General features: G+C 34.6%; 2 protein-coding genes across 2 annotated transcripts; both read right to left on the reverse strand.

Moving 5' to 3' along the window:
- Nucleotides 1-7261: 7261 nt before the first annotated feature.
- On the reverse strand, nucleotides 7262-7780 carry LOC127079894 (uncharacterized mitochondrial protein AtMg00860-like). The gene has a single exon (XM_051020248.1). It carries the CDS (start codon nucleotides 7778-7780, stop codon nucleotides 7262-7264), a length of 519 nt encoding a protein of 172 aa, XP_050876205.1.
- A 486-nt stretch (nucleotides 7781-8266) lies between these two features.
- LOC127079896 (uncharacterized) lies at nucleotides 8267-9518 on the reverse strand. Its single transcript, XM_051020249.1, has 3 exons — nucleotides 9495-9518; nucleotides 8837-9385; nucleotides 8267-8782 (listed from the first exon to the last, which is right to left on the reverse strand). The coding sequence occupies exons 1-3, from the start codon at nucleotides 9516-9518 to the stop codon at nucleotides 8267-8269; spliced, it is 1089 nt and encodes a 362-aa protein (XP_050876206.1).
- Nucleotides 9519-12760: the final 3242 nt, after the last annotated feature.

Raw genomic sequence — 12760 nt, forward strand, 5'->3', positions numbered from 1 at the left:
TGCTAATGTATAGGCAGACGAACAATCTTGATGTGATCGGCTATTCAGACTCCGACTTTGCTGGTTGTGTTGATTCTCGCAAATCAACATCAGAATATATTTTTATGATGGCTGATGGAGCTATTTCATGGAGAAGTACTAAGTAAACCTTGGTTGCTACTTCTACTATGGAAGCCGAGTTTGTCTCCTGTTTTGAGGCTACTTCTCATGGTGTATGGCTTAAGAGTTTTATTTCTGGGCTTAGAATCATGGATTCTGTTTCTAAACCTCTGAAGATTTTTTGCGATAATTCAGCAGCTGTCTTTATGGCTAAGAACAATAAAAGTGGAAGTCGAAGCAAGCACATCGACATAAACTATTTAGCCATTAGAGAAAGAGTTAAAGATGAAATAATAGTTATTAATCACATTATTACTGATTTAATGATCGCTGATCCTTTGACTAAGGGCATGCCACCAATAAAATTTAAGGATGATGTAGAGAACATGGGACTTGGGTCCTCCTTATGATTGTATACATATAGGTTATTAATAAAACTCTTATATTGTGATGTTTTCTCATTTTCATGCGCACATCAGTTTGAGAAAATATGTTATATCTGGACCAAGAGTAAACATTGGTTTATCCATCAAGTTAGTTACCACATTACAGATACATACTTGAAAATAGACATGTTGTAATACATAATGAGACTACTCGCTTTAAGAGGGACTATCTCTATGATTCACATATTTATTTCTTGAGTAAGTTTTCCATGACTCATTTATGCCAATAATCAGTTCTATGGACCAAGTGGGAGAATGTAACGATTTCTTATTTTTATTATAATAATTATTAATAATAAGAAACCAATTTTAATGTGATCCATAGTTTTGGGATTTTGATTCTGAAAAGGGTATGCTTTATTTTGGTTTTAATGTAAATTGATATGACCATTTAATTGGGTGATAATGAGTTTTAATGGCTTTAAATTCTTGATGGTAGAATCAAGCCTATAAATAGTCTTTGGTCCCCAAAGCTTTCTCTCATCACAAAAGAAATACACCATCTATATTGAGAGAGCAAGAGCTTGGAAGAATCAAAGGCAATGCACTCAAAACACTGCAACAACGGTTGGAGGTAAAACCTCTAATTCTATTTCCACATTTTGTTTTATTGTTCTTGTTGTTCTTTTGTTATCAGGAACATAGGATCAATATATATATATATATATATATATATATATATATATATATATATATATATATATATATATATATATATTAATCTAACATAAATATCACTCGTAGTACCTGGTATAACAACCATTCATAATAATTTCTCAAACATGAGAAATTTTAATAATTTTCCAAAGAGAATTCAATAATGATGATTTAACCATTCAAAATGATTTCTCAAATAAAGAGAAATTCAAATAGTTCTCTAAAGAGAATCCAAAAATTATACTTCATAATTTATCAACTCAAATGATGAGAAATTAACACAATTAACTAAAGATGATTCAAAAAAAGTACTCAAAAAATTGAATGAGTAGAAAGAAAGAGAAGAAGTTGGCATTTTGACAATTCAAAAAACATGAAGTTATGATAGTGAGGAAGGAAAAACTCAACAAAAGGAGTTTTTGGTATGTTTTAGAATTAAACAGGGAAACTCCTTATATAATGAAGTGAGCTAACTAAGAGTGAGACTAAGGAGATTTTTTAACAAACATACTTTAGGATTTTTTTTTCAAATTCATCTCCCTATATTAAAATATTGAAATAATGTTCTAAAAATCTCTCATTTGAATTAAAAAAAAATGTTTTATAAGTAACGTCAAATGTTTCTAAAATTATGCATAAACAAATGTGTTCACGACTTGAACCTTTGTGTAGCAAGTAGGGTTCCGATTCAACAAGAGTGACATAAGTGACTTGAACTCTATCTCAGACATCAAATCCACACACAACCTTTTCTTAAGGTGTATTCTAATAGCCCGTCCTTTAATGGCATTGCACATGTATCTCGGTTTAGTGAAGGCTCTAGGAATTCTGCCTCAAAATTCCATAGGAATCAGCTTAAGTTCCACAAACACATAGGCGAGTCTATTAAGAGTACTCTTGTAGCCTAGATACTCCCTTCACTACAACAAATAATGTTTTTTATGATGAAGCTTTCACCACAAACAATATAAAATCGAAAGTGTATGTAACGGGAGCGCCTTATTTTTTTATTAAAAAAAATCAATATGTTATCTCGATTTTTTGAAAAGCCGTCAAAAATATATGCTCAGGGTTTGAGATTCGATTTCCAGCTCGTAAAGTTTTATGTTTTATATGGAACCAAAAAAGTACCTTTAATTTTTATAGATTTTACGTCGGATATGTTACATTGGTTTTCATGAAAACCGAGATAAATAGTCTCTAATTTTTTATTCTTTTTGGAACAAAAAAGGAGCCTTTATTTTTTAAAGATTTTACTCGGATATGTTATCTCGGTTTTCAGTATAACCGCGATAAATATTCTCTATATTTTTATTCCCTCAGTGTCTACCTCATTCACTTCTTGAGCCGTAGCGAGATAACACTTCTTCTTCAGCCAACGAAAGAAAACTTATTCTCCAAGAATCCCTAGCGGACGAAAAAACTTTGTCACCATTATTCTCCGATATGTTATTATTGTTGTTGTTTGTTGTTGCTTTGGTCCATTATCGTTGTTCTTGTTATTCTCCATTACTGTTATTGTTGTTGTTGTTGTTATTGTCGAGAAGCTTTATTTTTGTTGGTTGTGTACTATTTTAATTTTTTTCAGAAGCTTTATATGGTTATGGATCATAGTTGGATGAAAGTCAAGAGATTAAGTATAGAATATGAGAATGGATTTAAATAATTTTTTGATCTCACTGAAAAAAACCTTCCTGACAATAATGAGATTTTTTGGTGTCCTTGTAAAAACTGCTTTAATGGGAAAAAACATCATAGGATGTTTGTAACACCCTAAATTTCACCCAACGTAAATTTAAAACATTTATCAGAGTAAAACAATTCAGCGTGCAATTTAGGATGCTACAATACAACATACAATCAACCTGCCCAATCGAAAAAACATGTAACACTTGATAGTTATAAGAATAGTAGTAATAACTACATGTATGAATGTTAACTTTTATTAAATAGTAGCGGAACAACAATAACAAATAGTTAACTCACATATCCAACATCAACATAACATGTAACTATAAGAAATGTTAAAACATAACGAAAGACACAATATTCCAAATTCTTTGGTGTTACACATCAGAGTAGACGCCGACACTAGAATAAAATGGAAGACTTCACCTTCCACTCACATCTGAGCTCCTACTGCGAATTATCTGCATGTTACCCACGTGGAGGCAACATTCAAACAAAATGGGTGATATATCATAATTATATAAAGGAAAGCATGATAATTAGTAAGCATCAGATTATCATATGCACATCACTCATTCCACAATAGAATTCCACATAATCAACACAACAATTATCCACACATAATAGCAACATCATAACTATCCATACGGAACAACAACACAACAACTATCCAAACAGGATAAAAACCTAAAAATCATCTAACACAACATCAACATATCAACCATTCGACATAATAACAACATAATCAACCATCCAACACAATAACAAATTCAACAAATGTACAATGCAATGAGACTCAACAACTCGACTAAATGTATGTGGTACCAATACATGAACACCCAGGTTCACTGCTTCAATCCTCACCTCCTAGGATAAAAGCCACATATTCGTTACCACGACTCACTGATTCCATCACATCCGAAATCAGCTACCGATCCAATCCACATAATGGGATTTGAGGTTCACCAACAACAAACCATTTGTCCAACATCATGAATGCATGCAATATATTATACAAGCAACAACAACATCATGCACAACAATCCACCATAATAGTCAATGTACATCGCCAATACTGACCATCATGCATAAAAAACGTGTTATACAGCTCAACAACATCAACATACAACATAACAAGCAACAACAATGTATTTAAGGTAATGTCACACCACCACATAAACATTACAATGCATTTCAACCCCATCACATAGAAAAATATTTATTTTCAGGTACTGAAGCCAATTTTAAATGAAAGTACATACTCTCATCTTTTTGAAGCTTTTAACGTCACTCGAATCAGACACTTGGAACAAAAGTTATGAAATTTTTAAGTGTTTACGAAAATGCTCCCAGTGTAACCGGTTACTCCGTTTATGGTAACCCATTACACTGTTGCAGAAGTACTTTTTTGCTACTTTTTCAAACGAAAATCATTTAAAATTCACCCCCAAACCCCATTTTTCTTACAAATCATTTGTACCATATTTTAACACGAAAAAACACTTTTCCAAAGTTTAAACTTCAACTTATTTACACTGAAAACATTCATAACTCAATACCGACTCTGATCCGAAACATCATCAATCACACAACGTTGACATCTTACAATCCAACCAAATTTTATGATTCCAACAACAGCAATTGCAACAATTCATCATTCCCACATCAGTCATAACATCATCATATCACACACATACAACTCAACAACTAATTGATCAATTCAACAATTACTAATTATCACAATAATCATGAATATAAAGAAGAAGATCACAAAACCTACATGACATAATCTACCCACCATCATCAAGTTAACCCTTAGATAATCTGAACCCCGCCCTTACCTTAGAGTTCATAGCAATTGATTCTTTGACCTTCAACAATGGTGAATTCTCCTCTTGAGCCCTAGCTCATTCTTCTCCATTTCTCATTTTCTTCTCTTTTCTCTCAATTGTTACACGTTCTCTGTTTCTATCTCATTATCCCCTTTTCTATTTTTATTATAACTCTTATTATTATTACTAATCCCACTAAATAGAATAATAACAAATAATAATACCTCTAATCATTTAATCTAAATAATAATCACTTATTATTATTTTATTAACTTATTACTATTATCACTAATTTTCACCTATTAAATAATAATAATAATAACCCACTCAATTAACTAATTAAATTAATATTCAACTAATATTAACTAATTAACTAAATAATAACTAATATAATTAATTAGTTTAATTCACCACACCATCCTTTCTACACTTTTGCTCACACACTCCCTAATACCTCAATTTCTATAATTCTAAGGCAACTATCCTACACCAAGGGTAACACAACAGAACAAAACATCAATCAACACAACACAACCACAACTATCACATAATTAAATTACAAAAAATAATTTAAATACAATCAGGGCATTACAACTCTCCCCCACTTAGAACATTTTCATCCTAAAAAATTACCTGATGCGAACAACTCAGGATACGACTCTCATATCCCACTTTCCAAATCCCAAGTCATATTTCCTCCGACAGTGCCTCCCCACACTACCTTCATGAGAGCAATCTTTTTTCCTCTCAATTGTTTCAGTTCTCAATCATCAATCCTTATAGGCAAAGCCTTAACTGTAAGGTTATCCCTCACTTGAACATCATCCATTGGAATCACATACGGCGGATCCAGAACATACTTATGAAGTTGTGAAGCATGGAACACATCGTATAGATTTGACAAATTCGGTGGCAACGCCACTCTATAAGGAACTGGTCCAACTCGCCCAAATATATGATACAGACCAATAAATCGAGGAGTAAGCTTCCTCGACTTCAATGCACGTCTTACACCGGTCACCGGAGTGACTCTCAAGAATACATGGTCTCCCTCTTGAAACTCAAGATTCTTTCTCCTCTTATCATGGTAGCTTTTCTTCCTACTATGCGAAGCTTTCATCTTCTCCCGAATCAACTTCACCTTCTTAGTAGTTTGTTAGACAATATCAGCTCCAAGTACTACACTCTCGCCAGATTCATGCCAACACAAATGTGTCTTGCACCTTCAACCATACAAGGCTTCAAAAGGTGTCATTCCAATACTAAAATGGAAAGTGTTATTTTACGTGAACTCAATCAACAACAAATGACTACCCCAAGCACCTCCTTGCTCGAGAACACAGAGCTCTCAACAAGTCCTCTAATGACTAAATGGTCCTATATGTCTGACCATCGGTTTACGGATGATAAGTTGAACTCAATCTCATCTTTGAACCCAAACCTTTCTGCAAACTCTCCCAAAATCTGGAAGTGAACCTCAAATCTCTATCTGACACAATACTCAATGGAACTCCATGCAACTTCACAATCACATAGATATATATCTCTGCCAACTTCTGCATAGAAAACTTGATGTTAATCGGAATAAAATAGGCCGACTTCGTTAGTCTATCAACAATTACCCAAATGGTATCATTCCCTCTCGAAGTATTCGATAACCTTGTCATAAAATACATAGAAATTCTATCCAATTTTCATTCTGGAATATCCAACGACTGCATCAACCCAACAGGTTTCTGAAGTTCAACCTTTGACTTTTGACAAGTCAAACAAGCATAAACAAGTTGAGCCACGTCTCGTTTCATTCCAGACTACCAAAAGATCTTCTTCAGATTCTGATACATCTTAGTAGCTTCTGGAGGAATACTCAAGCCACTTCGATGACTTTCTTCCGAAATCATCTTCTTCAACTCAGCTTTGTCAGGAATACAAATTCTGTCTCTGAACCTCAACACACCTTGTTCATTCACTTTGAAATCATTACTTTCAGTCTAATTACTTCAAACCATCAAGTCCACCAACTTTGACATCCAACTTTTGACTCTCTTTAATGTTATTAAGAAAATAATTGTTGATCTTCAGCATACCCAACATCACACTCTGCTGTGTCAGCTCACAAACCAAACTCATGTCTCTGAACTATTCAATCATTTCTAACTCTCTAACCATCACAACAGACATATGTAAAGACTTTCGACTTAAAGCATCAGCCATGACATTCGCCTTACCAGGATGATAATTCAAGCCAAAGTCATAATCCTTTAAGAATTCCAACCATCTGCGCTATCTCATATTTATTTCCCTCTGATCAAACAAGTATTTCAAACTCTTATGATCACTAAACACTTTAAATCTGGAATCATATAGATAATGCCTCCAAATTTTCAACACGAACACCATCGCAACCAACTCCAAAACACGAGAAGGATAGTTTCTCTCATGAATCCTTAATTATTGTGAAGCATAAGCCACAACCTTTCCATTTTTCAATAGCAAACCACCTAAACCCATCAACGACGCATCATAATATACCACAAATTATTCATTCAGTTCAAGTAAAATCAAAATCGGAGTTGCAGTCAACCTTTTCTTCAGCTCTATGAAAATGTTCTCACAATGAACGTCCCACACAAATGATTTACCTTTGTAGGTCAATTGAGTTAACGAAAGTGCCAATTTGGAAAAACCTTCAATAAACCTGCGGTAATAACCAACCAAGCTCCAAAAGCTTCTAATCTTTATCACCGACTCCCATTGTAGAACTGTATCTACCTTGGATGGATCCACAACAATACCACCACCTGAAATAACATGACCAAGCAAGATAACCTCTTTCAACCAGAATTCACACTTCGAAAACTTAGCATAAAGCTTCTTCTTCTTCTTCTTCAACACTTGTAATACAACTCGCAAATGCTCAACATGTTCTTCTTTTGATTTAAAATAGATCAGAATGTCATCAATCAATACCACAACAACACGATCTAAGTAAGTATGAAAGATACGATTCATGTACTCCATAAATACTCCAGATGCATTAGAAACAGCGAACGACATCACCAAATACTCATAGTGTCCATATCGAGTTCTAAACTCCGCCTTCTGTACATCTTAATCCTTCACTCTGATATGGTGGTAACTTGACCTCAAATCAATTTTGCTAAACACACTTGCACCCACCAACTGATCCATCAATTCATCTTTTCTCGAAAGTGGATACTTGTTCTTAATCGTCACTTTATTCAACTGTTGGTAATCCACACACAACCTCATGCTACCGTCATTCTTCTTTACCAACAACACCGGAGCTCCCAAAGGCGACACACTTGGTCTCACAAATATCTTCTCTTGCAGATCTTCTAATTGTTTCTTCAACTCTGCTAACTCCGATGTATACATCCTGCATGGTGCCATAGAAATAGGCCTGGTACCAGGGAAAATATCAATAGAAAACTCCACCTCTCTCTCTGGAGGTACATCTAAAATGTCATCTGGAAACAACTATGGAAAATCCTGCACTACCTATAATTCATCAATCACCGCCTAAATCTTAGAAGATAATGCCGCAAACAACGCAAACACCTGAGCTTCCTTTTCCAAAAGCTCATTCAACTCTCTAGCAGACAAGAAACCAACTTCTTCCTCCTCCCTAGAAGTAAGTAACCGCACCAACTTGTTATAACAATTGATATGAACATGATTGAACTCCAACCAGTTCATCCCCAAGATAACATCAAGATTCTCCAACGGCAAGCAAATAAGATCAATGCCAAAATCTTTATCAAAGATTAACAAAGGACAATTCAAACAAACTGAAGTAGTAGTCACCGAACCCTTAGCAGAAGTTTCCATAACCATTTCTCCATTAATAGAAGACACAACAAGGCCTAGCCTTTTCACATAGTCAGCAGCAATAAAAGAATGAGTAGCACCAGTATCGATAATAGCAATCAAAGGCACATTATTAATATAACATATACCTCTGATCAACCTATCATCATCGGAATTCCGAGTCCCCGTTAGAGCGAACACCTTTCCTCCAGTTGAAGCTTTCTTACGCTTTGAGAAATGAGTACTGATATGTCATGGTTCACCACAGTTGTCGTAAGTCACCATATTCTTTTTGCAATCAATAACCATATGTCCTGACTTTCTACACTTGTAACAGTTCTTCAGATCACTCTTGCATTCACTGACACAATGACCCAACTCACTGCACCTATAACACTTAAGAGGAGTAGGAGCATCTCCCCCACTTGGCCTCTTACCTTCAGCAACACTCTGCTTACCTTTATTAACTGAAGCACTATATGGCTTCCCATGGTTCACATTCTGATTTCCTCTTCTCTCGCTCATCCCCTTGCAATGAACCGACCGAGCCTTACTACCATCCTCATAAATTCTACAGTTATTTATCGACTCTAGAAACCTCCTAATCTGTTGGTATCCAATCACCTGCTTAATCTTAGGGTGCAAACCATTGTCGAACTTGATACACTTCGAGAACTCATCAATTACCTCACTATAATGAGGGTAGAACTTAGCAAGTTCCACAAACCTGGCAGCATACTCAGTAGCCGACAAGTTACCCTGCTTCATCTCTAGAAACTCAATCTCCTTCTTCCCACAAACATCCACAGGAAAGTACTTTCTCAGAAATTCCTTATGGAACAACCCAAGTTACAACATCAGTTGTAGTATCCAACACCTGACGAGTGTTGATCCACCAATCATCAGCTTCCTTAGCTAACATATGCATACCGAACCGTACCTTATGTGCTTTAGAGAAATACATCACTACGAAAATCCTCTCATTCTCCCTGAGCCAATTTTATGCTCCATCAGGATCGTACATACCCTTGAAAGTAGGCAGATTGTTCTTCTGGAACTTCCCCAAATGTCAGAACTCGTCGTTCCCACCAACATTAGGATGATTCTGCACAGCCTGAGCAACAACCTACAAAGAAGCAACAATAGAAACGTCGTTTCTTCTAGACATTCTCTATTTCACACCAACAATAATAATGGTTAAAGATACAACATCAACAATATTCAACTATCACACCACACCGACTCAACAACTTTGTCGGACAGACCGACCTGCTCTGATACCACTATGTAACACCCTAAATCTTCCCCCGTATAAATTTAAAACATTTATCAGAGTAAAAAATTTAACATGCAATTTAGGATGCTACACTACATAATACAGTCAACCTGCTCAACCGAAAAGACATGTAACACTTGACAGTTATAAAAATAGTAGTAATAATTACATGTCTGAATGTTAACTTTTATTAAATAGCAGTGGAACAACAATAACAAATAGTTAACTCACATATCCAACATCAACATAACATGTCATTATAAGAAATGTTAAAACATAACAAAAGACACGTTCCAAATTCCCCAGTGTTACACATCAGAGCAGACACCGACACTAAAATAAAATGGAAGACTTCATCTTCCACTCACATCTGAGCTCGTACTGCGAATTATTTGCACGTTACCCACGTGGAGGCAACATTCAAACAGAAGGGGTGAGATATCATAAAATATAAAGGAAATCATGATAATAAGTAAGCATCATATTATCACATGCACATCATCCATTCCATAACACAATTCCATAGAATCGATATAATATGTATCCATACATAATAGAAACATCACAACTATCCGTACAGAATAACAACACAACAATTATCTAAACCGGATAACAACCATCTAACATAACAACAACATAAAAACCATTTGACATAATAACAACATAATCAACCATCCAACACAATAACAAATTCAACCAATATACAATGCAATGAGACTCAACAACTCGACTCAATACGTGTGATACCAATACGTGAACACGCAGGTTCACCGCTTCGATCCTCACATCCTAGGATCAAAGCCACCAATTTGTTACCATCACATCTGATAACGACACTCCAATCGGACACTCAGAACAAAAGTTATGAATTTTTAAAGTTTTTCTCCATTTCTGGTAACCGATTAAACTGTTGCAGAAGCATTTTTCTGCAACTTTTTCAAAATGAAAATCACTTAAAATTCATCCCAAAACCTCATTTTCTTACAAATTATTTATACCATATTTTAACACGAAAAAACACTTTTCTAAAGTTCAAAACCCCAACTTATTTACACTGAAAACATTCATAACTCAGTTCCGACTCTGACCCAAAACAACATCAATCGCACAACGTTGACATCATACAATCCAACAAAATTTTATGATTCCAAAAACAACAATCACAATAATTCATCATTCCTACATCAGTCATAACATTATCATACAACACACATACAATTTAATAAGTAATTGATCAATTCAACAATTACCAATTATCACAATGATCATGAATATAGAGACGAAGAGCACAAAACCTACATGGCATGATCTACCAACCATCATCATGTTAACCCTTAGATAATCTGAGCCCCACCTTTACCTTAGACTTTCTAGCAATTGATTCTTTGACCTTCAACAATTGTAAATTCTCCTCTTGAGTCCCAACCCCTTCTTCTCCCTTTCCCAGTTTCTTCTCTTTTCTCCCAATTGTTACGTGTTCTTTGTTTCTATCTCACTATCCCCTTTTCTATTTTTATTATAACTCTTATTATTATTATTATTAATTCCATTAAATAAAATAATAACAAATAAAAATCCCCTAATTATTTAATCTAAATAATAATCACCTCTTATTATTTTATTAACTTATTACTATTATCACTAATTTCCACCTATTAAATAATAATAATAATAATATTAACCCACTCAATTAACTAATAAAATTAATATTCAACTAATATTAACTAATTAACTAAATAATAACTAATATAATTAATTAGTTTTACTCACCATACCATATTTTCTATATTTTTGCTCATACACCCCCCAATATCTCAATTTCTATAATTCTAAGGCAACTACCCCACACCAAGAGTAACACAACACATCAAAATTCAACAATTAAGAACACAATAATGATGCCTCTAGACAGAGGACTTGAGACAACACAAGATCAAGGCAAATGGAGCAATGTATGATGAGATTCGAAGCAAAATTCAGTTGAGCAAAACCTTTGGATTGTGAAGAATTGAGTCACTCTCTTTGGTTCCTTTTGCAAACAGAAGCTTCAATGGATCAAGGTGAAGAGGTCTAGGAACTTTAGATCTTAAAAATCAATCAATGCAATTGAATTTCAGATCTGAAAATTTTAGAGAAAAATGAAGTTTGTTCCTTTGGTATGGGTGGGGATTCAATTCAGCAGGGATTTAGGCGCCATTAGGTTGAAGAATTGAAGAGCATAGCACTTGTATTTATATCCAAAACCATCTGAAATGCAATGAACAAAGTGTGCATGGGAGAAGAGGGCCTCCATGCATGGGCTTGTACAGGCGCATGGAGGGCCCAATTCTGATTGGAATGGATTGCTATACATCATCAAATGAGAAATAGACGTGCTGATTAAATGTTAACAGCTCATGCAATGTGTTTGAAATGAATTTCACAAAATGCACTTAATTCTTCATGCCTTCGAAAATGATGCTTCCAAACTCCAAATGCAACCTTATGAGTAATGGTTAGAAAGCTTCTTGCATAAGGAACAAATGCTATGTTGATCAAAACTCCAATTGGGCCTTGGAAATTAATGAAATTTGAGCTTGAAGTGTAGGGTGCAAAACATGCATTTGTGAAGTTTCCAAATTTGGCCAATGTTCAAGCCCTTCTGTTTCAGTGATGCATGCTTCAAATGATAAAATCTTCAACATGAAAGTTGTAGATCGTTTCAACACAATCAATTTGGACTTAAGTTTTGCATCATTTGGATTTTTGATGAAGACGTTATGGGCACTTGAAGTTGGACTTTTTCACATTTCAATGCATTTGGTCCAAAGTGACCTATAATGTTTTGCATTGTCACATGTATTTCTTTTGAGATTTTGCAATTTTTCTCAACATAACATTTTAAGTAGACATAATAATATTTCCAATGTATTAAGTCTCACCTCAAAATA

This window comes from Lathyrus oleraceus, chromosome 5, assembly GCF_024323335.1.
Source record: "Lathyrus oleraceus cultivar Zhongwan6 chromosome 5, CAAS_Psat_ZW6_1.0, whole genome shotgun sequence".
Taxonomy (NCBI): domain Eukaryota; kingdom Viridiplantae; phylum Streptophyta; class Magnoliopsida; order Fabales; family Fabaceae; genus Lathyrus; species Lathyrus oleraceus.

Coding starts and splice junctions, on each gene's coding strand:
- LOC127079896 (XM_051020249.1), bottom strand. CDS start 9,518: ATGTATTTCTCTAAAGCACATAAG. Junction 9,386..9,494: donor ATTTCTCTAAAGCACATAAG/GTACGGTTCGGT, acceptor TTGTTCCATAAG/GAATTTCTGAGAAAGTACTT. Junction 8,783..8,836: donor TTGATTGCAAAAAGAATATG/GTGACTTACGAC, acceptor CATTTCTCAAAG/CGTAAGAAAGCTTCAACTGG.
- LOC127079894 (XM_051020248.1), bottom strand. CDS start 7,780: ATGTCGTTCGCTGTTTCTAATGCATCTGGAGTATTTATGGAGTACATG.